General features: G+C 53.2%; 2 protein-coding genes across 2 annotated transcripts in view; both read right to left on the bottom strand.

The window, feature by feature from the left end:
- LOC103904225 (F-box/WD repeat-containing protein 10) overlaps nt 1–10,154 on the bottom strand; it is a 17,183-nt gene extending 7,029 nt beyond the window's left edge. Inside the window, exons 1-8 of the mRNA XM_019473670.1 lie at nt 10,067–10,154; nt 5,118–5,327; nt 4,890–5,017; nt 3,789–3,911; nt 3,131–3,243; nt 2,475–2,678; nt 1,353–1,474; nt 651–799 (exon numbers count right to left, since the gene is read on the bottom strand). Of these exons, the coding sequence (XP_019329215.1) occupies nt 651–799; nt 1,353–1,474; nt 2,475–2,678; nt 3,131–3,243; nt 3,789–3,911; nt 4,890–5,017; nt 5,118–5,327; nt 10,067–10,154 (1,137 nt within the window). The remainder of the gene's footprint in view (nt 1–650; nt 800–1,352; nt 1,475–2,474; nt 2,679–3,130; nt 3,244–3,788; nt 3,912–4,889; nt 5,018–5,117; nt 5,328–10,066) is intronic.
- On the bottom strand, nt 9,869–15,944 carry LOC103903595 (cytochrome P450 2C5). The gene is made up of 9 exons (XM_009284861.1): nt 15,678–15,944; nt 14,998–15,160; nt 14,474–14,623; nt 13,530–13,690; nt 13,180–13,356; nt 12,934–13,075; nt 12,306–12,493; nt 11,464–11,605; nt 9,869–11,259 (listed from the first exon to the last, which is right to left on the bottom strand). The coding sequence occupies exons 1-9, from the start codon at nt 15,852–15,854 to the stop codon at nt 11,066–11,068; spliced, it is 1,494 nt and encodes a 497-aa protein (XP_009283136.1). The 5' UTR covers nt 15,855–15,944; the 3' UTR covers nt 9,869–11,065.
- Nucleotides 15,945–27,079: the final 11,135 nt, after the last annotated feature.

Here is a 27,079-nt window from a genome sequence, read left to right as displayed (position 1 = left end):
GTGAGTGGCTGGGTGGTGCTTAGTTGCCGACTGAGATTAAACCACGACAGGTAGAAAGAGCTTCATTCCTCTCAGATATGGACTAATACTAATTCTGGACACCTGCTAAGGTAATTACCAGACTCTGGCCTCAATCTCTAAATTGCAGAGCAGCTATCCAGCTGCTTCAGCTCTATAAACCGTTACTGGTTCTGAGAGCAAGTTTCATATTTTGGACTAACACATGATACCTCCAACCCCGAGAGCTGTTAGTCCAGCCCTTCCACCCTCCTCCCAGGTTCTGACTGTTTCTACAGGAGGAGAGATGAACGTATCTGCAGAGAACAAGTAACGATGGGGGTTAAGCAAGGCAAATCAAACCCTGGGTTAAAATCGACACTTGTTTGCAAGTCAGTTTTTAATATTATTTGCTTACAAATAATTCTGCAGTTTCTTCTATCAGTTTAGACTGCTTTCGGGGTTTTTTGGGGAGCAGTTTCTTCTATCAGTGAAGACTGCTTTTGGGGTTTTTGGGGGAGGGGGGGGAATTGTTTTGTTTTGTTTTTTTTTTTTTAGAAAATCTTTGGCAAAAGCAAAAAGCTATGATAAACTAGCACAGAAGACTTTTGACAATTTAGCACAAAAAATGATCCACCTAAGAAGAAACTTACTTTGATCAGAGTGCCCTTATCAGCACACCAGACTTTCACCAGCCCTCGGTCACACCCGCTGACAACACGGGTGCCATCCATTTTAACTACCCAAACAGCACTGTTGTGCTTCAGAGTCTTGAGACATTTCCCACTCTCCAGGTTCCACACTGTTAGGGGCAAAGGGGAGAAGTATCAAAAATACGTATGCCGCAATGATAAGTTTTGCTAGGTACAACACGAATTAGAAGAGACTATTGGAATTACAGTTGCACCTTGTACCTGTAGCTCTGCCTGCAGCCAAGTGTTGACTTAAAAAGTGTAATTGCATGGAAAAAATTTTAAATGCAAAGCCCAGAAAATAGCACATCCTTTTAATCCTTACTCTATAAGCTAATAATAAGGAAACCTCTGGCAAAGCTGAAAGTTGATACCACTTTCCCAAGAGTTGGTCCGGCCCTATAGCCAAAGCCATTAAAACTGAATAAAAGCAGAAATAATGAGAATTTATTCAGTGACACAGAGACCTGTGTATGCATGTGTCCACAGCTTAGGCTGTTCTGGAAGCAAAAATATGAGACACTAAAATTCACCCTCCGATTTGTAGACTTACTTTCATACTCACACACTGCATGTGTCACACTCGTCACAACTCTCAAGTACTCTGCCCATTGCTGGCTACTATTTGCCGTTGTCTGGGAAGCTGCTAGTCTCGGCTCTCACCTTTCACCATCCCATCTCTGGCTCCTGACACAAACTGCTCTTCATGCAAATCCAAGCAGGTGATTGTCCCACAGTGACCATTAAAGATTTTCACACAAGCACCGCTGTATATATTCCAGCATCTACAAAGGACCAACCGAAAAGGGAATACAGTGATTAACTTAATTGATGGCTTATTCATCTTATTCATTATTTCCTACTTAACAGGCCCGGCTCTTCTCCTGTATACACTAGGTTAAAATCAGGAGTCATTCCACTAAGGTGTCAGAGGATTTGGAACTATCAAGTCAGGCTTAGTATTAAATTTTTACCCATATACTTTGTTCTTCTACCTCCAAACTGCCTGGAAACAAGTGGCTAGATTTCACCTTTGGCATGGTTACCTTCAATTAACCTTAAAATGTAGAGCTTTACAGATAAGGTTGTTTCTTTACTGACCAGTGCCAAGATGATTTCTGTTGACTTTATCTAGAGAACTCAAGCCTGCACGTAAACAAACAGCCCTTCTGGAGTGGGAAGAGCAGGGAGGAGAGAGCCTGAGTCGGTATAAACTCCCTTTTTGTTAAATGCTGCCTTTGATGAAGTTGTCTGGCTCTGGTATGGCAGTTGCACAACCCGCTGTTTAGCTTTTCACCCCTCATCATGATATTTTTGAGATTTAGTGATAAATAAGATGTAAGAGCTGATCTTCTCCACCCCTTGTTTCAGGGTGCGGTACCTGGAAAGGAGCAGCCGTACGGCACGCACCAGGGTGTTGAGCCTGCTTAGCACAACAGGCCTTCTAAAATGTCACGGAGAAACCCAGCCTCCCTGAACTCGATGCTGACCTTAGCAAGGCTGGAATCTCACTGCAAGGGCCTATGGAAACATTTCTGGTGTCTTAAGATGCTTTAGGAAAACCTGTGCATCACTTATCTTCCCATTTTATCATTCAGTACTGGGTGAAACTGGGCAACAGAAGCTGTCCTGTGTGAGCAGGGAATGTGTTTCCTTATCTACTGTCCTTCACTACTCTAATGAAAGTGATGGGAAGGAGGATTCCTGGGGTGGAAGGATTAGTTTCATTTTTCCTAGATTTGCCGAGGGGCTGGTATCCCAGGGCACAGCCCCCGTGCTGCTCACCTGATGCTGAGATCAAAGCTTGCACTGAGAACGAACCCCTTCTTCTCATTGAGGAAGAGTGCTTTGATGCTCCCAGCGTGGCCAGAAAGCAGAGGTGGCACTTCTTTCATTCCCGATGTACCAAGAAACCTCACTTTTCGGTCTGCTGAGCCGATGGCTACCAAGTTTCCACCACTGTAATGGATTACTCTGCTTCGGTCTGATCTGGATAAGAAACAGTGACCGAGGTGAGCTTTAGCCAGCTAGCAAGGTACCACAGGTCTAACACTGGCAGGCATTTCTCTGACGCTTAATGGTCCTCATTGAGCAACCTGATGGGCAATACGCTTAAGCGGGTGAATCCTTTGCAGGGCACCACAACCACGCTCCCTAGTTCTGCATAGCCACGTTTGCATCTGGAGGGTAAGCTTAAAGAGGGGAGAGGGCTCCTCCCGGCCCCGCATCCCTTGTGATACACTGTGGATCGCTAACCCTTATGTCTTTAAAAATAACTTACCTTGGTGTCTTTATAAATAACTGGATTTGACACCGAGGACTTCTTAACACTGATGCTGAGAGACCCTTCTCCAGCCATACATTCCCACAGAAGGATTGCGAGGAACGGGGTAGGTTTTTGGAGGCCGCTGTTTGGCTCTACAGCCGGGCAGTCTACTCACTGATCTGTGAGGACACGAATATTGTAGGAGCCGCAGAAGACATTTCTCTCTTCCAGCTGAATCGTGTCAGTTTGCAGATCACGATAGGCTGCCTGCAGATTGTCTTCCTCCTCCTGATGGAAAGAGAAAGAGGGAAATACGAGTCAGGGAGGGGGAATGCAGCATTATTCCACACTATTAAATGTATCAGCTTGGTCCCCACTATAGTGATGAGACCAACAGAGACAGAAAGTGCTGGTAAGGAACACCCGGAGTGCAGGAACGTCCTGGTTAGTGCAGAAATGAGGGTAGTTCCCGTGCCCTGTTCCGTGGCAAAAGTGGAAGACCTGACAGCTGCACCCTTTATCCTTTGGGAAAAAGGCCATGTCCTCGTGACGCTGCCCAGCCTTGCCAGCACCTCTGGCCTCAAGGCTGTTCACGCAACTGAGGGGACGCATTGGGTCAAGCCAGGAGTTCAGGGATGCAGGCTCCCTCCCGTGCAAGAAGGGGCTGAGCAAGCATTGGTCCTTACGAATTGCTCATGACCGTGCAAGCCAGAAGCAGGAGTGGGAGAAGAGCAAAGCAGCTCTGAATTCACTGTCCACTGACCACCATGTCCTCCTTTCTCCCCAAATACTGAAATGCAGGATCCATGGAAGGCAAGCAACTTCCAACATACCTTCGTTTTACTTCCCCCATTGTGGCCTTTCACTTCGATGACATCACCCTCTTCATTTAACTGCGGAATTGTCACATGGACTTCTTTAGCATAGTTTGAAACTGCTCCTCTAGGGCACAACCCCTGGAATAAACCAGTAGAGGCAACACAGTTACTGCAGAGCCCATGCACCCAAAGGATGCTGCTCATGTGCTGACGCTTCAGCATCTCCATGGGATGCAAAGCTGAGCTGCACACGCTGGCTTGTTGTTATAGTCTAAGAGCCCTGGCTTGCATTTACCACTTTGTCAGTATAAGATTTAACTTCTTGTGAAAAATAATTGCTTTTTATTTTTTTCCAAGCTCTAATCTTAAGCTTTTAATAAGCTGCAAAATTTCAAAGTGCATCTCATCTTTGGTGGGCACTCGGTTGATTCAGAATCCAGGCCCACCGAGAAGAGAGGCTCTCAAAACATCTTTATCAATATTTAAGATTCATTTTTAATGTGTGAAACCTTCCATTAAGCCTTCTTTGAATGCTAGCACAGAGCTGAGATTTCTATGCTCTCTTCACAAATCAAAGCATGCAAAGACTCCTAACTATCTCTTTGGCGATTTACCTTTACCCTTAGCTTGGTGTATGGCAGGTCTGTACTAACGAGGACAAGCCTTTCCTAGAAGTTGTGGTTTACTGTGTCCCAACCACCAGCTCTGACTTCTCACAAAGAAACCTAGCTTTTCCATCTTCCCCTGGGGAGCAAATAAAGCTCATTTTTGAGCTGCCTCAGGGAGCCAGCTGGAGCTCTGCCCAATTTCCACTAGCTCCTGGAAGTCCAGTATTTGCATTTGTGACCAAACTCTGCTTTCTTGATTACAGGAATGTTTCGATCCATTTTTAGAGTCACCGGCTTTCTAAAGGTCAGTAAAAGCTATCCCGTTGTGCTCACTTGTGACCGTATGAACATCTAACCGGGCTTAGCTCTGCAGATGGAGGAAGAAGGAACAGGGCGAAGTTGGGAGGTAGCCTCTAGTAAAAGCATCTCCATCTAATGGCTTGGGCAGTAGCAGAAAAACACCTTCTTTTTAAAGTGCACAATAATGGCAGAAGCCCAGGCATCATACCTGCAAATACAGGATCTTCTCCTGTACTGTGCTTTGACACATGCGTTCCCTCTTGACTTCTTTGGCCAGAAAAGCCCAGCATCTAGACACAGCAGCACACGCATTGAGGGATTTTTGATCCAAAAGCCCTGAGAAATTAAAGGGACAGATCGGCTAACCCCTATCCACGCTAGAGACCATTCATTACCCTTAGGGGAAACCACCCTTGGAAAATCAGAGCAGCTTTACCCAGGATGTACAGGGACAGGTGAGGTGGCAGGCAGCGAGCGAAGTCCTTGGATTGGTTGACGTTAGAGGGTGACTGGAGAGATGCAGGAACAACGGTGACATCTTGATCGGCTAAGGACATAATAGGCGAGTTGTCCTCTGCATCAGGACCCTCCTGGATGCGGCACTCAGTGTTTCGGGGCCAGAAGCACATTGCTGGTGGTTGACCACCTGGAAGACAGGGGAGTTTAGAGTCTTGTAAGTGCTTGAGCTTTGGTGGCTGTTAACAGTACTGTTGTTAGTAACGCGCTGCAAGAGGTGGTTGATCTTAACCTGACCCTTCTGCTAATCCCTTTGGTACTGTACCATGCGAAGGAAAATGCTGAAAACACTCAGGGTCTCGCAGGACAGTTCACACCAGCGGGGTCTGAGGGCAGAGAATGACAACTCTTCCCACTCACCACGGCCCTGAAGGGTAGCGAGGGCTCTTCACAGCTGGAAAAATCGGGTGATCAGAGGGGCCAGGGGAGACCCCGGGTGAGCTCAGTGGGGATGCAGCGTGACAGTTTTTACAAACACAAGATACTTTACCTCCTCCACCTCTATCTACAGCAATCACCAGCATGGGAGGGCGACTGTCCCAGACTCTAAAGGGGGGAATACCAGAACAACCTCATGCCAAGGACATAGCACTTCTTTCCTGAAAAGAGTGGAAAACCTTCTCTTCCTTTAGCCGTTAGATTTTCTTCAGTAAAAATAGGACTTGGGTTATGACATTGCAGAAGGAAAGAAAGAGGGACAAATTTCTCTGTTGTCCCCGAGATAACAGAACAGTAAGCACAGCTAATGCTCACATTAGTAGTTTTTGCTGGTGTCCACATACACCTCTAGCATCTTTGCCAAACTTCAACCCCCCACGGTGTAAGGCTTTCCTTCCTTTTAGGTACAACACCAGCCACAGTGCTACATTTTGAAATTCAGGTTGTGCTGGCAGAAGACCTTACACCTGGCAGAACAACACCTCAATCAGCAGAAAGGAAGAGACTGTCTTTCATCTCTTCGCTAAGAGCACGCTGGCAGCACCTCGGCAAACTTGGGCATTGACTCAGAGCGAGGACAAGCATCTGTTGAACGGCATCACCTCCTCTTGCGTGGCACTTTGAACTTTCCAGCTAACTGTTGCCATGGCCTGCCATGCTTTTTCCCCAAAATGACCCAGAACAGAACCGTTCCTCGGCAGTGCCAGTTGTTAGTGTCCTGGTATGAAACACCATAGATTTTTCCCCCCACACTATTAAATACTCAGGTAGTGGTACCCATCATACTAAGCTGGCCGGTTCTTGCAGATGAGGTTTTACTTTTAAGAGCTGCAGAAGAAGTGCTAGCAGACCACAGTGGAAATCGAATCTGGGCCCTGGGCAGAGGACAGCTGTCTTCCTTGAAGCTGCTTTGGGATTCAGCAGATGCTCCATCTACATCTTCCTCTGGAATAATTAAGCAAAGAGTCAAACCTTACAGTAGGCATCTTAGAGCTGAATTAGGGGATTGCAGAAGTTAGAATAATATAGCATAATTTATTTATTAGATACTTATTCTATCCCTTCTAGCTATGCAGAATTAGTCCCATCAGCGCTTTCTTTAGTATGGTTTTCATTACTTAAAACATTCCATTCACAACCACCCCTCCTGAGATGTGTTGCCCAGAAGAATTCGGAAGTTTTTTTGCATTACGTTGTTGTCAACTGTACTCCATTACAAGCTATATTCCTCTTCCCTTTAACGATCACCTCGTTTACAGGGTTGCTGCACGCTGGTGCACGCAGACAGGCTGGCACTGAGGCAGAGCTGGCCCTGGGAGGCTGATGCTGGGTCAGGATAAAGCTGCCGGGTCTGAGTCCCATCTCCTGCTGGCAGGAACACCCCATTCCCTCCAGGACCTGTGCTCGCCCCCGGCTTTGCCCACTCATTTCCTACAGCTGGAAGGATCAGAGACCTAAACGGTACCAGATTTGCCGTATTAACCGGAAGGTTAATAGCGCAAGGCAAATAAAGCCACAATTAACAGTTATGTTGGCTGGGCGGTTTCTTTCAGCAGTTACCCTTCGTACCGCCTGCACGGGGAATTTTGCCACATGCAATAAAATACCTGCTAGAGAGGGGAACAGCCAGAGCAGCAGCATCGGGAGCTGCCAGACTGCTGCAGATGACAGAAGGGAACCTGGGTAACGTTACCTCCGTCTTAGCATCACCCCGGACCACCGTGCTTGTCCCCTAGAGTTAGCTCTGACACAGCCTGGGCATCTCCCCCAGCTGCAGGCTGGCCCAGAGCGTGACCCGAGAAAGCTCAGAGGCAGATCTTGATCTTCGGGACAAACAGAGGCTGACTGCAGCACTCCACATTCCCCGAGGGACGTGAGATACGCTCACAAACAGCTGATGATCCCAGCCCTACCACTCTGCAAACGAAAGCTCGTTCGCCGGACAAGGAAGAACACCAGCACGGGCTACGTGCCATTCTCTCCGCCGCCGGCCCTGCAGGGAAGGGCTCTGTTAAAAGCCACACACCCTGGTCGTGGGTGACATCCTCCTGCCTAGCGCACGGGCAGTTGCTTTCAGTTCATGTCACACTCAGCCGCCTTGCAGGTCTCAGCTGGGAGAGGCAGAGAGGATTTTTGGAGCTGAGGGGAATCCGGCACAGCCCCAGCAAGGCGGTATCTGCCTTTTCCTACGACGATAACCTCAGAAGGCACGAAAGGGAAAACCACCACGCCATCAGCGCTCCAGACACCGAACCCCGCAGGCCTGACTGCCCTAGGCGCGAGTTTTTTGGTCCACCGTTCTTCTGCCCGATAAGCAGTAAACGGAGATGCGTTCCGTGTCAGTGACCCCTGCCTCCTCCTGGGCTCTGCCCAGGGAGCCCGCAGGCAGGGCAGGGGCACAGGCACCGCAGAGCCCCCGGAGCACAGGTCAGCCAGAAAGGAAAGCAAACGGCTGAAAACAGTCCCCGGGGAAGCGGGAGCACAGTTGGCCTTTGGACACCACAGCATTTGGGTTTTCGACAGAGGAACACAGAAGCAGTAAGCGTAAGCTGGACAGTGCTGATCCAGGGGCTGTTTGGGAAGAGGTTGTGCACAGATGCTTCACAATCAGCTCACTTCAGTCAAACACACCGTTTTTACTTAGTTTCCCTGAGTCCCAAGCTTCCCCAGCTTGAAAAAAAAAAGACCTCATTTAGTCATCTAATGAGTCAAAAATGCATGTAGAATAAGAGTAAAGGCTGGTTCATCCATCATTTGGGAGAAGGTAGGAGGATTAACTAGGTCATAAAAAAACCCCCTTTCGACAAGAAGACAGAGCATTGCGGAACAGCCCAGGAGGGAAAGCAGCAGAACAGGCAGGCAGCAAGAAACTCATGCCCCCCTCCTCCCTTGCGGAGATGGGCAGGAATGCCTTAGGACAGCAGGGCCACGTACCTGGGGCTTGCTCTGTGCACGGCAGGTTTGGGGCTCTCACTGTGCCCATTGGGCTCTTCCACTCACTGTGGTCAGAGTGGAAAAACCAGTGCTGGATGGGAACACGACGCTCTTTGCCCTGCAGAGATTTCAGCGCTGCCATTGCAGCAGTTTCAAGTTTGGTGTGTGCAAAACAAACATGTTGTGTGAAGCTGGCGGCCCTACAAGCTCCGGCACCCAAGCCGCCATCCCACACACATCCCCACGCGAGATTTTAATGCAACTCTTTGGCAGAGCAAGCAGAGAAAAGCAGGGCTCCAGCCTCAGCCATTCTCCTCCAGGGTAGGGTTGTTTTCCCACCACAAAGAGCTACTTACAGCAAATCAACCCCTTTTCATCAGTTCCAAACCCAGCTCCAGGCTGCCTCCGTGTGCTTGCTTGTTTAATTAAATCAAAGCTTGGAGTTCCCCTCTGCAGTGATCACAACCCCTCCCAGAGATGCATTTCACTCCCTACACACAGAAATGCTCCTTTCACAGTGGTATCTAAGAAATAGTCTTTACTTGCAAAGTGGTCCATTTGGGATAGCAGCACCCACCATCGAAAAACTGCTGTCCCAGGGTGAGAGAAGTCCCCAACATCCCCGATCTCACCTACCTCCAGGAGGGCGCAGCCACCTCTCCCCAGGGCAGGCTCCCTGCTGTCCCCCTCTCCATGCTCGCAGGGAGGTGCAAGCACCCCAGCAAGGCAACCCCCACCAAAACCAGCCCTGAGACCCCACATAACCCCGATTGCCTCCCTGCCCTCCAGTCCCAGGCTTCATAGAGACCCCAAGCCCCGCTGCTGAGACAATACCCTCTGCAACGAGCCTAACCCCCCGGCCAGGAGGAGCAGGAGGGCTAGGAGCACGTCCCACACTGCCAGCTCCTCTCAGATAACCCCCAGAGTTACTTTACCAGCTGCACATGAATACACAGAACTGAACTGGCACCAGAGAGTACTTGCTAGAGGTAAATATTGATGTGAAAGACCTCACAGAAGCACAGCCCAGCAGCTGAGATAACAAGCTGAATATTTTTTTTTTTTTAATCTCTTTTAGTCTCCCACATAGCCCTCCTGAGCTGCAGCTCCTCCGTGCTGCAACTCAGCCCTTTTATTGGAAACCTGTGCTCCTTCTCCAGCTGAAACCATTTTGCCGCTGCTAGAGCTTAGATGGTGCTGCCTGTCCCTGGTGCAGGCAGGGCTGCCTGTCCCTGGGGAGCCCTCCCCAGGGTCAGAGCCGTGGGGATTAGTGTTTTGAAGCAAGCAATAAATTCCTGAGATGCGTAAGATTCATGTGAAGATTAAAGCCACGGAGGCAAATCAGCTAAAACAAACTGAATGTTTTCCTGGCTCGATCTGTCCTGGGACACACAGAAACCTGGGAAGGATGAAGACACCCTGGGAACAGACATGGAGCTGAAGTCCTCTATCTGGGAGGTTTGCACTGGGAAGAACTGGACGCAGCGGGACACATACTGGTTTTCCAAGGCCTGGAGACACATTCAGCTGCCCGCCGGTGGAAGGAGGAGCCCAGGCCATCGCTGAGGCTGGGCAGGGTGGGCATGTATCCAGGTCATTTTTCCCTTGCACAGGCATTTAAAGAAAAAACCCTTTTCTTTAAAGTCCCAATGTTTTGGAATAAAAGCTGGAGCATGCCTGGGGGCTAGCAAGTAATTCCCTCTTCGTGCAGGGGTGGTTAAGGCAGCGCAAGCACAGAAGACATATTGAGCACCCCGAGAAGGAAGCCGTGACTTTGGTGGCAAAATACTTCTTGCTTCCCAAGCACGGCAGCCCTCTCCTGTAGCACATTTCCCCCTTGTGCATCATTTTTAAATGTTTTGATGGCCTAAAGGGTGTTCACAAGGGTTTCATCCCTGTGCACTAGGATGTGGGGATGAGAGTGAGCACGATTTGCAGCATCATGGACTTTGTGTAATGCGGGAGGGTACAGAGAGCGGGCAAAGCAGGGAAGCAGAAGTATTAGGTACCCCCAACCAGTCACCTTGGTTGTCACGGCTGGCTCACACGCCGCCTGTGAAGGGCAAGGAAGCCTGAGCATCGTCACCCTTACATCAGGAGGCACTGCAAGTGTCCTTATAAACACCAGCATCCAGTTATGATGGTTATTTTTATTGCACAATCTCTCACCAAAGAGAGAGCACCCAGCTGAGCCTGGGGAGCCACAGGCAGCCCTGCCACAAGGAGCTAGAGGTTCAACCAGAGCCAATAGATATGGGGGGAGGAAAACCAGTGCTGTCTTCCTTGTGTTACTGGGATGTGGAGGGGAAGGGTTGGGAGCCAGGATGCCTGTGGAGCTGGTGGCAGAGCTGCGTGGCAGATCTCCCAGGAGAAGCTTGAAGCGACCCTCCTGCTTGGTGGTTGCTGCTGTAGCGCTCATGGTTTCATGACTTGCTCTGATTTTGGAAGAAGTTAAGGCATCTGGAAGACCCGTTCCTCCTCCCCGCTGCTCTCTGCTTAAGATGACACCGGGCGCCGAATAGCAAAGAACTTGCCCGGTATCGCCCTGCTCTCTATCTTGAGCCATAGGGATAATAAATCCATCTCCTTGTACTCAATAGCGAGCTGGAAGGTGAAGCTCTGCAGCAGCGTGGTGAGGAAAAGGAAGAGCTCGATGCGAGCCAGTGCTTCTCCTGGGCACATACGCTTCCCTGGGGGCACAGAAAGGGGAGGGTTAGCACTGGGCTGATGACCTCATCCAGCATTTGGGGAACAAAGGGCATAAAAAAATAGCGAGAAAGCTCATATTAAGGGTATAACTTTGGTGCCAACTGATATGCATGCTGCCGGTCCCTGGAGCGGAGCCGCTGCAGGCAGGGTGCTGGCAAAGGCGGCATGCAGGGCTGAGCACTGACCTGCCGAGAAAGCCATGAAGGCTTCACGCTTCCTGAACTCGCCCTTCTCATCCAAGAAGTGGCCTGGGTTGACTTCTTTGGGGTTCTCCCACTGGGTTGGATCCGTATGCACGGAAGAAAGTACCGGAATAACAGCTGTGTCCTGCAGGAGAGGGATGGGGCAGGGACATCAGTGTCACGACATAGGGCTCTGCTGAGCTGAATGAGCAAGTGAGGAGCATCTGGGGGGCACGGGGGGAGGCTGGGTGCACACCCTGATGCCCACCCAGACGCCCGTGGGGAGGCAGCCCGGAGTGATGGCTCTGTGCCAGGCAGGGACAACTAACGTGGGGCTCCGCTGTCCCCATGGCCCTGCCGGTCTCTGTGCAGCTCATGAGACAGAAATTACTGAGTTATTCCCATTGATTTATGCTAAAACCCCTCTCGCTGCACGAAGTCCAAAGGAGGGAGGTGTTCCTTCAAGGTGGGTGTCGTACAAAATGCTTGCAGTCAACCCGGACGGGCAGCCATCCCCAGATCTGCCGAGGAGGTGGGGGCTGGCTTGGCCCCGCGCCGCGGCCAGCTCAGGCTCCCGGCCCCATCAGCCCTGCACATCTCCCTGGTGGCAAGAGGTGTTTCCCAGGGCAGGCAAGGGACATAGGTGTATGGGCAGAACTGGCAGCAGCGTTCACCTCCCTCTACTCCGCTAAAAGGTTATCACCATCTCCTCCCACCGAGGATTGGGAAAGACCTGGGACCTTCAGGAGTGAACAAACAGTCCAGGGGCAAAGGTGAATTTCATTCAAGCCCCCTTGCCACCCCTCCCCTCGGGGACACAGAGAGTCCAAGGCCACGACATCTACCTTGGGGATGGTGTGGCCCCTGAACACGATGTCCCGTGTCGTCATCCGCGGGAAGTTCTCGATGCGGGTCTTGTGGACACGCTGCAGCTCGTGGATCACCGCGTTGGTGTACGGCATCCTCAGCTTGTCGTCCGTGCTGGGAGCACGGCCGGCGCCCACCACCTCATCGATCTCCTCTTGGACCTTGGCTTGGGGAAAAGGCAGGCATGGAGCTGTGGTGCTTGCTGTGCAGAGCCATCCCCATGATTTCTCACTGCCCTCCATGGGCACCTATCCTAGAGCCAAAGGACAACCTAGCAGAGAGGGAGCAACCCGGCATAACCCCTCGTAGAGACCAGAAATAGGGTCTCTGTCTGCATACCTCCCTGGATCAGGCAGGTTCAAGGCATCTCTCATGGGCCAGTCCGGGGCCATTTGCACAGGCAGGGATGGGGAGAAGGGAGCAGGTACCCGGCTCCCTCTGGCCTGTGTGTATCTGTGTCTAATGGCGCTCACCCTTGCATGACCCATGCAGGATGATTTTGGTCTCCCCTCAAACGGGACCCTCCAGGGCTGGGACTCTGTCTGTGCCTTTGCTGCACCGTGACCTCCTCAGGCACAGGGAGCAGTCACGTTTTGCTGCCCTTACCTTGAATATGGGGGTGTTTTGCCAGGATCAAGAGGAAGAAGAGCAGGGTGTTGCTAGTGGTCACTGTCCCCGCACCAAAGAGGTTGAATACTGACATGACCAAGTCTTCGTTGCTGTACATGTTCTCCGGGCTGCTCTTCTCCTGCAAGGATGCAGTAGGGAGGGGATTCAGTATCATCTGGGTGATTTTCCAGGCTGCAGCCAGGTCTGGAGGGCAGCCCTCGCCTTGTTTTGTACCACCTCTACCTTCTCTGCCTTTATAAGGAAACAGTCGATGTAGTCCCGGGGGCAGCTGGGATCCAGCGTCAGCTTGTGAAGCTCGACTCTTTCTCGGATGTAGTCCTTCAGCTTCTCGCACTCGGCCAGGGCTTTCTTGTGTGGCCCCGGGAGATGGTGCATGATGTTGGGGAAGGAGTTGTAGACCTGCAGATGGAGGAGGCACAGGAGGGCTCAGGTGCCTGGATGGAGCCTCCTGCACCTTCCCTCAAAGCCATGCTGTCCCATCAAAGCCAAAGAGTGACTCAAAGCCAAGGAGCATCCCTCGACCACCCAAGTGCGTCAGACATGAGGGCGCTGAGCACAGCAAGGACACCTACCATGGCTATGGGGGAGAGGAAGAAGCTAATGTAATTCCCGATCACGTTCAGTAGCTCCAGAAAGGCCGTGTCGCTGTAGTTGTAACGGCTCCCAAAGACAACGGAGCAGATCACATTGGCAACTGCATGTCTGAACATGGTCATTGGCTCGAAGGCGTTTCCTGCAGCCACAGAAGAGGCAAGAAAGGCGTCAGAAACTCAACAATTATTTATCTGCTTCAGCACAGAAAACACCCTTCCTCCCCCTTCCTTTGAGCTCTGAGCCCTGGTTGAATCCTCCAGGTCTAACAGCTGAAGCAAAAAGCCCTCCTGAGCTGCGGGCTCCTAAACCCACCTCCCTGCTCCTAAACCCCTCCCCAGTGCTTGGGACTGAGGAAAGCAGAGGAACCTCCATGTGCTTTGGGCTCCCACTGATGTGTCCTGGGGATCTGGGGGCTGCAGAGCATCTCCCTGTGGTGACCAGCCCCTCGCCAGCACCGCACATTGGAGGCAGAGGGGCCAGCATACAACTGAGCCTCTATCTCCTCTTATATTCTGGAAGCTCCAGAAGAGGTGGTGGCACTGGCAGCAGTTCGGTTTTGTTGGAGAGGAGGACATCACCCTGATAAGCTCCCTGTCGCCAGGGCAGTATCTTATTTGTGCATTCTCAATGCCATGCAGTTTAGTTTCCTATTTCTGTTCTTTTGGCATGAAATGGTCCTCGGTGGTCCCCCACCCCATGCACCAATTCAGGAGCAGGATGTTCCACCCTGGCCTTTCAGCCATGACCGTACCACATCCCTTCTGCCTTCTTTGGGTGGGATGGGGCTAGGTCTAAGCCCTCTCTCTGTAAGGATCATCCACACCAGCCGTTGCAATAAGCTCCAGAAACCACACATGTCCCATGAGGCTGTTGTGTGTCCTCCACCTGCCCTGGGGACCAGGGTGGACAGGACTCACGTCACCTTTGAGTTTTGCCAGCAGCTCCACCAGGTGCTGGGCCTCCTGCTGCACCCGCTGCGACATGGAGCTCTTCCCCATCCCGAAGTCCCGCAGGGTGCTGAGCGTGAACCTCCGCAGCTCCCGCCACTTCTCCTCATTGTTAGAGACAAAACCTGGAGGGAGGCAGGGGAGATCACTCACCTGCCCGCCCCACCACTCCTCCCCGGGAACGGGGTACCCTGCTCTGAGCCCAGCTGAGGAGCAGTAGGGCACTGAGCCAGAAGACAACCCTGGTGTGTGCACAGTGTCCTTGAAAGGCTGAGGATCTCTACAGAAACTCAAAACAAAGCTGGAACTGGCTAACTGGAATTAATGTTGTCCTCGGACAAGAGGCTTAATAGATGGAGGGACTTGCAGAGTGGGAAATGAGTATTTGAGGTCTTGGCTGTTGAGTCCTTCACTAGACTTGAGCATGGCCAGCTGCAGTCAGGGACTTCCTGCTCACCCAAAGAGCAATAAAGTGCCTAGAAGAAATGCAGATGCCTACCGTAGTCTTTCGATAGCTGCACCAGGAGGGGTATCTCAGGTCTCCCTCCGAACTCCTCGGAGTGGCCCACCAGAGCATCCTTCACCACCTCGTACCCACAGAGCACCACCACCGGCTTCAGCCCCAGCCAGACAGTGAAGATGGGGCCGTATGTGCTGCTCAGCTGGGGGAGGACGGGAAAGCCGCGGTGAACGAGGGTCCCGCACCCCAGTCACTAATTTAATTTTAAAGTAGGTCTCATGGCCACAACGCTGGCGAATGCATGAGCAGGGAGGGGAAGCGCCGCCCTTGAAGCCGGTGTCCTTGCCCCGCTCCCACCCCAGCCCTGTCCCCAGAGCATTTCTGATCCCACTGCTACTTTGGGGGTTCAAAGCGTCATCTCCGGGGAGCAGCTCTGGATGGTGGCAGTGCCACAGCCCGGAGAGGGATTAGTGTCAGCACCGTGGGTCCCTTACAGGAGAAGAAAGACTTCAATAACAGTATTGATTATGCTCCCAGTAGCAGGGATTTAGGCAATTCTGGCAAAGCAAGAGAAAAGGGAGGGAAAAAGAGAAAAGAAAGGTGGGAAAAGAGTCACCTGCACAATTCCCCTTTTATTTTGGCACGGAATATTCACGTTTTCTCTCCTGCTGCCCTGCCGGGGCTGGGAGCGGGTCCGGCACCACCAGCTCCTCTCTTACCTTCTCGTAGGTCCTGTAGAGGGGCAGGATGTCCTTTTGGCATAGGTTGCCCAGAATGGGCCATGGGGCCGGTCCCAGAGGCAGCTGGCTTCTCTTCTTATCGCTTCTCCAGACCAGGAACCACAGGATGGAGAGGAGGAGAAGGACAACGAGCAACCCGGCCGATCCAGCATCCATCCTCGCCCCGTGCTGCCGAGCAGGGAAAAAAATTAAGAAATTCCCCCTCCAGGGAGAAAATCACAACTGAGCAGTGAGCAGAGAGGAGCCGAAACCTGCTGCCTCTGCCCTTCCTTGCGCTCTATATAGGCACGGCCCTTCCTACATTCCCAGGGGTCACCTCCTGCGCGTCCCCCAGCTGCTCCCCGGGCGGTCAGTGACACGGAAACACTGGTTTCTCCCGGACAAGGACGTACCTGGCTCCGATGTGTTGTAACACAGTTCTCAAAGATCTGACACGGGGCGCTGGAAGCATTGCAAAACCCCACAGGTGTGCTGGGGGAGATAGCGGCTCTCCCCTCCCTGCGTTGCTGAGTCACTTTTTGCTCGGTTCTCCCTTTTGGTGGCATGCGACGGAAGAAGATGTCACTGCCCTGGCAAAACTGCATGTCAACACCAGGTCATTGCTCGTCTTGTCGCTGCCTTGCTTACCAGTGCAGTGACCCAAGAGGGGATGTTCTTGTAAACAGAAGCCGAGGGAGCCCGGGAGCAGGGCACGCACGGCTGGTCAGGTACCTGTTGGGTGACAATTTTCCATCAAACTCGTTTCTGATGGAAAATGGATCAGAAAATAGGAAAACCACATTTTTTTTCTGAAATACTTTGTGGTTCTGCTTGGGTTTTGGAGGAACATCAACCCAAGGTGTTGGGGTTGTTGCAGGTGTGGGATTAACTTTTCCCCAGGCTCCTCCAGTCTCTTCGGGGCTCTTCCGATGCTTTTGAGCATCTTGCTCTGAGCACCAGCACATCTGGCTGCACGCGAGCACATCTGGCACTGGGTCAGCCACCACACCTCTGGTCAAGAGCGCTTACAGCCCTTGGCCGAGCGAGCTGGTCACAAGCAAAGGGTGCGATTTCTCCTGGAGGAGAGGGCTGGAGGAAAAGAGGGAGGAGGTTTGACTTCATGCTCAGCAGAGGGCATTAAATGGTATTCGCTGAGAGGAGCCGGAATTATAACGCTCACCCAGAGCTGAGCAAGGCAGCATCCCCCGGCGTTCAGCCGCAGGATGAATGGCCGGGAGCCAGGATTGTGTTTGGGCAGGGCTGATGGAAACAGCCAGGACCTCTGCACTTGCACCCTTTTTTGGCCACGCAGCAGGGCGGTTCGCAGATGTCGGGTCAGGGATGCTCGGCGCCGCCGGCCGGGCTCATCCCAGCCGGGCTCTGGGGGATCCTGTCCCGTGGCTGCGGTGTGATTCCTTACACGTACGCACCAAATCTCTCTCAAATCACCAAAAAGTGACTGGTAATGAACCTCCCACAGCCCTGGGACTGCTCTGTTTCAATATTTTGATTTTTTTCCCCCTGCCCCATGCTGCTGTTGGCCGGAGGGGGCTCCTGCCTCCACCAGCACTACAAATGCACTCAGCAAAAGGGGTTTTGGGGGGAGAGGGTCGTGGCGGCTGGATGGACAGCCCCACGGCAGTGCCAGGAGCCGTGTAGCTGAGATCTGCTGGGGCTGAGGCCAGGAGGTTACCGTGAATCACTTGTTTACCCTGTCCCATTGGGGGGAGAGGGTCGGGGCGGCTGGATGGACAGCCCCACGGCAGTGCCAGGAGCCGTGTAGCTGAGATCTGCTGGGGCTGAGGCCAGGAGGTTACCGTGAATCACTTGTTTACCCTGTCCCATTCCGTCCCGTCCCTGCTCTTCCCACGGATTGCTCTAAATTCTTGGCTTGGGTGCCTGCAAGTGGGAAACTTTGCTTGGGGAGGTGATGTAGTGACTGGGATTTTGGCAGGGGCATGAACAGCCTCTCGGTGACTGACACCGTTTTTTCCATGGCAGCCAAACAATACAAAGGAATCACTTGAATAACAGGAAAAGAAACAGCCGTGGGGATTAATTTGAGCTGCGAAATTTAAATCCGATGGAAAAATCCCTCTTCTGCGGGCGAGCTCAGGCAGAGCCCGTGGCCGCCTGCCTGGACACTGGTAGCATTTCAGTGCAACGCTCATTGCTGCAGCAAGTTTTTTGAAAGGTGAATGTCTCTAATGCAACAAAAAAAGCATTATTATATCACCTTTTATTAATGAAATAGAGAAAACAAACATAGAGAAATAGAGAAAACAAAACAAACAAATCACCCTGGAATTTGTTTGTGACCTGAGTCCAGGTCACCAGACAAGAAGTTTAACAAGAAATAACTCCCAGGGATGATGAAACTTTGCATTTGTCTTCTTGAACTGCTTGACGAAACTTTGCTTTAAGTTTCTCTTCATAATCTATAGAATAAATTAAACCAAAAGACCCAAAATGTAGTGTCCGTGCAGTATCTCTTGTCAAGTGTACAGAAAAAAAAGGGAAAGGTAGGAGTTGTCGACTAAACTTTTAGTGGCTGAACGCCACTTTGCCTGAAGACAGCTCAGGAGGGAAGAGCGCAGACGGGCTTTGGCGCAGCCGCTTCTGCACTTTGCGGGGCTGGGACCTGAAGTGAGCCCAAACCACTTTATATGAACCCAAAACTGTTGGTACTTTGTCTTCCTACTGATTTTCTTATAAGGGCTTTTGGAGAGCAGGGGTCTGTAGAGAAGCTGGCATGTGCAAGGCCTTGGGATCCCTTCAGGAGCAGTCGGTGAGACCTTTCTGCCCCAAAACCTAAAATAGTAGGGACGGGTCAGCTAAAAACCCACATGGAAGGACCCATGTGACATGAACAAAAAAAGGAGAATATTTTGACTTCTAAAAGAAATTTAAAATCCATTTGGAGATTGCCAGGGCCTTTGGATTTTAATTCAAAGTCATGTTTTGGGACGAAGCTCATGCAGAAATAATGTGTAAAAGCAATCAGGGAGCAGAGCAGCCCATGCCTACCCCACTTCGGCTGGATGCTCCCAGGGCGCAGGGGGGACGTCTGGTCCCAGCCGTGCCCAGTCCCAGAGCCAGGATGGAGCCCGGCTCCTGCCTGCCAGGCTGCGGCTCTGCAAGGGGACGGGGAAAAGCATTGCTCAATTAAGTGGTCGTGTTGCTGGATCAGACCCAGAATATATCAGAGGGGGGGATTCAAGGAATTAGAAGAAATGATGCTCGTGGGGTATTTTTCGGTGTAGACGTGTGTTTGGAAAAGCTGCGAGGCAAACACGGCAGCGCGGAAGGGAGAGATGACTCCAGTTAAATAAAGAAGTCAATACACTGCCTGGGTTATTAGATCTAGGAAGATCTGCCGGAGGAAATCATAACGGTTGTTCCTGTCTCTCAGCTAGCGCTTCTCTGCAGTCGGTGTCAAAAAACCTCGGCAAGCATCAGGACGCATCCCACGTCACAGGGAGGCGGATGGGGAGCAGAGCCACGGCACGGCACGGCCGGGCACAGGGTCTGCCTGGGGGCTCGCAGCCGCAGACACACCAAGTCGCTGAGGCTGGAGGCACCTCTGGAGGTCATCTCCTCCAACCTCCTGGTCCAGCAGGACCAGCGGGAGGAGGCTGCTTCAGGCCATGTCTAGTTGGGCTTTGAATATCTCCAAGGATGGAGACTCCACAACCTCTCTGAGCAACCTCTTCCCGTGTTCGACCACCCTCACAGTAAAATAGTATTTTCTTAGGTTTAAGGAGAATTTCCTATATTTCAGTTTGTGCCCATTGCCTCTTGTCACTTGGCACCTTGGAGAAGAGTCTGGCCCTGTCTCCTTTACCCCTCTCCATCAAGCATTTATCCACATGGATAAGATCTCCTTGAGCCATCTCCTCTCCAGGCTGAACCATTCCCAGCTCTCTCAGCCTCTCCTCATTGGAGAGATGCTCCAAGCCCTTAGTCTTTGCTGAACTTGCTCCAGCATGTCCACGTCTCTCTTGCACTGAGGAGCCCAATGTGGGACATGACGCCCAGATGTGTCTCACCAGTGCTGAGCAGAGGGGCAGGATCTGCCCCTTGACCTGCTGGCGATGCTCTGTCTGATGCAGCACAGGAGGCTGGTGGCCGCATTCGCTCTGAGAGCGCGTTGCTGGCCCGTGGTCAGCTCAGTCTCTGTCAGGACCCCCGGGGCCATCTCTGCCAAGCTGCTTTCCAGCTGGGTGGCCCCAGCGTGTCCTGCTGCCTGGGGCTGCTCCTCCCCAGGGGCAGGACTCGGCCCTTCCCCTCGCCGAACTTCACCAGGTCTCCCTCGGCCCATTTCTCCAGCCTGTCCCGGTCCCTCTGGATGGCAGCACGACCCTCTGGTGCATCAGCCACTCCTCCCACTTTGGCGTCACCTGCCAACTTGCTGAGGGTGCACCCTGCCCCGTCGTCCACGTCGTTAATGAAGATGTCAGACAGCATTTCTGGGGACTTCTGGTCCACAGGCTTTCAAACACAGCCTTTGTGGCAGCACCGCCAGGTAGCTGTTACACCATCCGAGGTTTCAGCCTGGGCTTTGCGGAGCCCACCCTACCTCCATGCCTTCCTCCTCGCACCCTTCACGTTGAAGCCAGTTTTCAAGGCTGATGCCCAGATCCCACCTTGGGTATGAAGCAAAGCTACTCCCGTGGGTTCCTCTGATCTCGTGCTTTGCTTCAGCTCTGCTGGCTTAGAGTAATCTGTTACACTTACACCAAGGCAATTAATATTATCCTAATGCAATTTTCCCCCCGTCAGCAGCCCAAAGCCGGGGCGCTCTGGAGGTGTTCTGCTCACCCCGGGGCCTCAGCTGCACAGAACGAAGGACGTGTAAAAATAGCTGCAAAACATTTTAGTCTCTCCTCTTTTCCCATCTGCAAGCAGAGGGGTGAGACAGCCCCAGCGGTCCGCTCGCTGTGTAGCCCAGGCCAGCTAATGACTAAGCTGGGAGTATTTCTGGTTGCTCTTAATAATGCAGCAGTACTCGCTGCATCGGAGTCTGGCCGTAATTATAGGGCGAGTGTCATCTGTCATCGCTGTCATCTCCTCTTGCTGGGGTGTAGTTCCACAGCAGCGTGATGTTAGAGCCCCTTTCACACTCCTGGGGGGTCATTTCTGGGGTTTGCTATGGGATTCCCCAAGAAAATCCAGTTTTACAACCCAGACCTGCTCTGGTGTGTAGGAGAGGTACGGTTTGATTTGTCTCAGTAATAAAAATGTGTTTTGTTTGGTCCCAGGGCTTTCTCCAGCGTGAGGCAGGCAAAGCGGTGGAGCAGGAACCCTTCGCCCGCTCGCCGTCCTCGTGCTGTTACTACTCACCTGCATGTCTCAGCTGAGGTCCTGGGCTGAGCCGCCCGCCGTGGTGGATGCTCGTTGGAGATGGATAGCATCAGCACGTTGTGGTCTTAGCTCCCGGTGATCGGCCTGCCAGCATGGGCACTGAGCAGGGCTTTGGGCTTTAAGACACCTGCGGGCCCAACCCTGCACCCTTTGAGGGTTCAACACTGGAGGAGCATCGGGCCCTTCCTTCATCCATCTGCACGTCACAGTTAAACCAAGCAGGTGGCTTGGTCTGGTTTTCCACGGCTTGCTCATCCCACGAGGAGGACGAGGCTTTCTCTAGTGCCAGCGTGTTTCTTCTGGTCCTAATGTCTGTGAAACATCTCAGAAGGCTCTGGGAGCCCTGTGGGGTGCCGGGGACGGGTCACGCTGCAAGTCCATGGGAGAGGCAGGCAGGTGCTCCTGCATCCCATCTTGCCAAGTAGGAAGACATAATTCAAGCAGGAAGATGAAGCAGTTCCCATTTGCATTCAATAAATGTCATCATCAGCTTGCTTCTAGTCTACCATGGGTTTAGCTTTAATAGAGCAGCAACAGCGGGTGAGCTGTACAGCGGTGGCAAAGGAGAGCAGGGCACGATCCCAGCGTTGGGAACAGCCACGGAAAGGGTGGTGGTTAATCAGGGACTGCCAGCCTTCATTTTGATTCCTTCAGCGGTCAGAAAAAAAAAAGAGAGACAGACATTTTGCCCGTTAAGCAGAGTTTGCACAGAAGGCAAACAAAAGTAGACTGTGTTTGAAGTGCCTGCAGGATCAATCCTGCTCCAAAGCGGTGCACATCAAAGGCGGGCATGCCCTGAAGGTCACTCAGCCCGCGAGAGCCAGGCGTGAAGACAGCACAAATATCTATTAATACTTGGCCGGAGACACGCACTGATAGAGCGTGGTTCTGGTCTGCAGGTGCATGTAGACCCCTGCCGCCGCACTGTAAATCAAATAAGCCTGATGAATCACCAACGGGTGGAAATTCATCACCACCGTGAGAAACGATCTCAAGCGCCATGTTTGTGATTGAACCGAAAAATGCAATTACTGTCCTATAACGTTTTAATTTTTAATCTTCCCCCGGCTTCCTCGTGCCGCCTGTCCGATGTGTGTCGGCCACGGCTGGGCACGGGGAGCAAGGGGTGGCTGTGGCGGATTTACAGCCGCACCAGGCGCTTCCCATACCGCCTCCGCTTGCTTAATTACACAGCATTAATCCCTCCCTGTAATTCCCTGGAGAGCAAGGCTGGCTGCGGCAGGGGGGATTGGTTTGTGCTGCTTGTAGTGGGTCTGGATTATGGAGAAAGGGTGCAATTCTGTGCTCTGAATCACCCCAGAAAAGGAGCCCGCTGCTCTCCCTGAACCCTTGCTCCTAATGGGACCAGTGCAACTGGTCCCGCTCCCAGTTCTCGGTAAACATGGCTCTATTTTTAAATGATGTTTGGAGAGGGCAAATCTTGCGCTGTGCACATGGAAAATTAGCTGAGCCTTGCCGTGCTCCCATTTTCCCTGTTAGTGAGATGGGCATCCCAGCGGGGACGTTAGCGAGTTGTTATGAAAATCATTTAGAGGATGTAAAATACATGGGATTTCTTAGAACAGCTGCACTGCCCTGAAACCTGCCCGTCCTGCTGTTCGCTGTTCCTGCAATAATTACGGAGAGGAGAAAAAATCCCCCCCTTCTCCTCTGCCACCTTGCAAACATGCCACGTCCTTATCCAGGGCACGCCGTTCCTTTGCTCTGTGCGTGTGTGTATTTACCACATCTATGAACCTCATTAAAATATGTTAATTCCAAGAAAGGGAAAAAATAGCACTTGCACTCGACGCGGCTGAGCGTGATGCTTACACCCTCCCAAGCACGCCTGGGAGAGATGCACCCCGGGAGCTGGGCTGAGTGACCTGGCGCCGGCACCGTGTCCCTGCAGACGGGACGGCATGCTCCCCGGGGACAGGGAGCACCTCTGCTGGCGGCTTTCCATCCTCTGCATTTCTGTAATAGGTAACAGGTCCTGGGATTTGGGCTCAGGGCTCCCTGCCCCTTCCCTCCGGCTGGGGAGGGCAGAGTGGGGCTCGGTGTGCCTTGCACACCTGTACGACCAAGCCACAGGGCTTTGGGTTGGGGACAAGGGGCTCTGGCCATGTCTGCACCTCCTGTGCCAGGTCGGCCAGGTCCCCTCTCCCAGGGGATTTAACCCCTGGCATCTGTGACCCCGCTGGCCGCAGGCGAGGCAGGGAGGGATCCCTGCAGAGCAGAAGCAGGAGGGAGCCGGGAGCCGGACCCTCTGCGGGAGCCACCGGCACGGCCCCAAGCAGCAGCATCACTCGTTACCCATCCAAAAAGGGGCAGCTCCGGTGCCATATGCGACGCGGCGGGACGGGCGCTGCTGAGCCAGGTAAGCAGATGGCAGGTGGAGCAGAGCTGCCCTTCCCTGGGTGAGTGGCTTCGGGGGCACGGCAGCGTGCCAGGCGGCAGCGGCCAAATTCGAGCGGGCGTGGGGAGGAGAGGGCTGCGGCACAGTCGGCATTGCAGCAAAGCCCTGCTGCTTGGGAATGTGCTCCTTTCTTGCTTCTTAGTGCCCGAACGATTATTTACACTTGCACGGGAATAAAGCAGAGAGTGGAGAGTCCAGTGCCTCTCGGTTTTTGGGGAACAGTGTCCTGCGGAGGATGAAGGCTTGTGCTCCAGCAGCAGCTCGGCCACAGGGATTTGGTGACAGTCGCAGGACGGGGGGTGCCAGCCAGGTTCGGCCAGGCTCGCCCACGGCAGGCGGGTGCCCGCTAACCAAATGACAAGGGATGGGACCTCACTGCGAGCTCTCCAGCCACTTCCCCTGCCCCCCGCCTCCCTTTCCTCCTGTTTTCCTGCTGCGGGGATTGCACAGGCACTGCTTCCATCACGCCCTTCGTTATCTCTGCCTCCTGGAACAGAAAACAGGGAAATATGATTAAAGCCCTTTCACACGGCAGGCGGGTGCCCGCTAACCAAATGACAAGGGATGGGACCTCACTGCGAGCTCTCCAGCCACTTCCCCTGCCCCCCGCCTCCCTTTCCTCCTGTTTTCCTGCTGCGGGGATTGCACAGGCACTGCTTCCATCACGCCCTTCGTTATCTCTGCCTCCTGGAACAGAAAACAGGGAAATATGATTAAAGCCTTTTCGCAGGGGAACTTATCAGCCTGCGGAAAGGCCATTAGCTTCATCACTGCTGGGAGAGAGCATCCTTGGTGCTCACAGGGCTGTCGTCAACACAGTAGGGGCTATTGCTTCTGGTACGTTCACACCAGGTAGCCCAAGCACGGCGCCCACCAAAGCCCGAGAAGAGGCACGGTGGAATGTGACATTTGCTTGTGACATGTTTTGGGAGCAGGTCGGGTCACGGAAGGATGGATGTAGGTCAGGAGGAGCCTGCGCTGGACCTGCGGGTAGGGGCAACTGGGCCAGCGCCCGGTTCACGTCAGGGCTGTTAATTATCATATGGTTTTCCACTAAAATGGGTTGCTTTGATGCTAATTTGCTTTGACCCATCTGGGCCGATGCTATCTAATCTTGCAATCTTCAACGGCGCCGAGGTGGTGGGGGTATGGACGGGAGGGGCAGCTCGGTCACCGTGTGTATGAGGCAAGAGGGTTAAAGCCAGAAGCAAGCTGGGGTGGTCAGATTGACCTTATTGGCACCACTGCATTGGTGAAGACAAGAAGAATCTACCCTGACACGATGTTTTGAAGCTGCCTTTGGGCCAGGAGAAGGTGGGCACCATTACTGTGTCCTACAGGGTTTTTCCCAGTGTTGCGTCCATGAGTTTTACCCTTCCTGCTCCAGTGGAAGGTTGTAAACCATCTCTCCAGCAATGTCTCAAAACATCACGTGGTGGGAACCACAGCTCTGAACTGTGCAGCTCTCCGTCCCTCTTCAAAGGAGCCAAAATGCCATGTATCCACCCCCAGACACCCCATAAAATGTCCCCTTTTGCCATCCCACAGTAACGGTGCAATTAAGAGTGGAAAAATGGAGAGAGGAAGCACCGAGCCTGCACCAGCTGATGCCAGGGGAGATGCCAGGAGCTCCCTGGCTGCAAAACGTTCCTGGATCCTAAGACAGGTTGTGCCCTGTGATGCACCAAAAGCATCACAGCAGCACAGGGAGGAAAGGCACCCCTGGGTGCAGCCTCTCACCCTGCTCCTGTGGGCACAGTCCCAGGGGAAGACCCCACGCTGGGGCACCGTCAGAGGCTTTGGGTTGCTGCAGCGGGAGCCCCGGTCCCTCACCCCCATCCCCCTGGATGGAGGTGCTCAGGAGCGGCTGAGCGGAGCTGGAGCTGCTGCTTGGATTGCTCCTGGTGTGTCCCAGCTCGGCTGGGGAGCTCGGCCACCTTCCCCTCCATCACAGTGAGCCTGCGGTACCCAATGTCAGCCCTTGAGTGACAACGGCTAAATTTAGTGGCAGATGCATGTGGGAGCTCTGGAGCATCCTCCTCACTGCCGGTCCCAGGGCTCCCCAGCACAAAGACCCCCCACCAGCAGCCCAGACCCCCCGCCGGCCACCCGGCAGCCCCAAAACAGGGATGTTCCCCATCGGTCCTTGCCTTCCTGCAGCAGGGGGGTCCCTGCGTGACCTGCCCAAGCACAGGGATTGACAGATCCAAACCTCATCCCTGGGCTGCTGCAAACTCCCCTGGACTGGGAGACACTGGGCTGGGGCTTCACCTCCCGGGGCAGCCCGGTGCAACTCGGCAGCAGGTGCAGGCAGGGGAAGGAGCTGTGTTGTAGGGCCGGGGAAAGCAGGGGCACAAAATCAGGCTGGATTTGAGCTCAAGCTCGGGGCTCCTGTGAGCGATGCTGTTCCCACCGATATTACTCTTGCTTTGCCACCTCCTGGCAGTCTCGGGGGGGGGGGGGGGGGGGTTCAGTTGCTTAAGATGCCCATCATCGCTCCTCGGTGCTTAATATTAACTGAGAGCATCCTCACTCTTCCCCAAACAGCTCCAGGGGGGTTGTTATGGATTTACCCAGGAACGGCCTGATTTTGTAAGCCCTGTGCGTTAGACCCCCAGTGAAACATCCCTGGGAGCTGCCTGGCTTGAGGAGCTTGCGAGAGAGGCAGCGCAGGCAGCTGCCCAAACGCCGGGATCGGAGCAAACAAGTGCTACCCCCAGCACAGTCCACCCAGGGCAGCTTTTGCTCTCCATTAGTGCTAAATTTCTTGGCTTTTTCCATTAGGTGAGCATTGATTGTTTTTTTTCCCCTGGGTTTTCAGAGATCTGGAAGGAGCACGGCTGGGGCTTGATAATTTTATTTTAGGAATGGTGCTCTGTGAACGCCCGTGTGCCCGGTGTGCATCGGCAGCCCTCTGTGCGCCTGGCGGGCAGCGCGCCCTGCCTGCACTGAGCATTGCCCTGGAGCCGGCAGCAGAATTGCTATTTCAGGGGCTTGTTTGGACTGACCGAAATAGCAGCTGCAGCAACCCTTCGTCTTATTTTGGGGGATGATCGACAGTGTGCCTAGAAGTTCATGGGAACTGCTGACTACCGGAAAATCCCGTTGGTCCTAAAAGAGGCTGTAAAACACCCGGGAGCACCTTTCTAGCCCCATTTTGCAGACGGGAAGGCTGAGGCCGAGGGCCGCGGGGCTGCGACGGAGCAGATGCTTTGCAGGGTCCAACAGTGGGGCTGCGACGGAGCAGATGCTTTGCAGGTTCCAACAGCGAGCGTAGGTTTCCTGATCCCGTTTTAGCACAGTGAAACATGGACATATGGAAAAGGTCTGGGGGTAACGGGGTTTCAAAGCGGAGCTCGCAGCCTGCTGCAGGGGCTGCCCAAATGCTCTGCTGCCCGAGCCTGGCTGCTGTCGTGGGAGAGAGCGGCCACTCGCACAGCCCTGCCGGTGCGGGGCCGCCTCTGCGGGCAGCACTACCCTCCGAGCACATCTCCAAGGGTCGAATCCAGATGCAGGATGGGGAGAGTGGGACGGGGAGTCTGCGTGTGCCTTCAGAGAGTGTCGCCGGGGCTTTTCCTAAGCAGTTTTCACGTCGTCACAGGGATCAGTGCCTTAGATT

This window comes from Aptenodytes forsteri, unplaced genomic scaffold (assembly GCF_000699145.1).
Source record: "Aptenodytes forsteri isolate BGI_AS27 unplaced genomic scaffold, ASM69914v1 Scaffold186, whole genome shotgun sequence".
Taxonomy (NCBI): Eukaryota; Metazoa; Chordata; class Aves; order Sphenisciformes; family Spheniscidae; genus Aptenodytes; species Aptenodytes forsteri.
The sequence above is the reverse complement of the archived record's forward strand: the minus strand, read 5'-3'. Positions and strand labels throughout refer to the sequence as shown.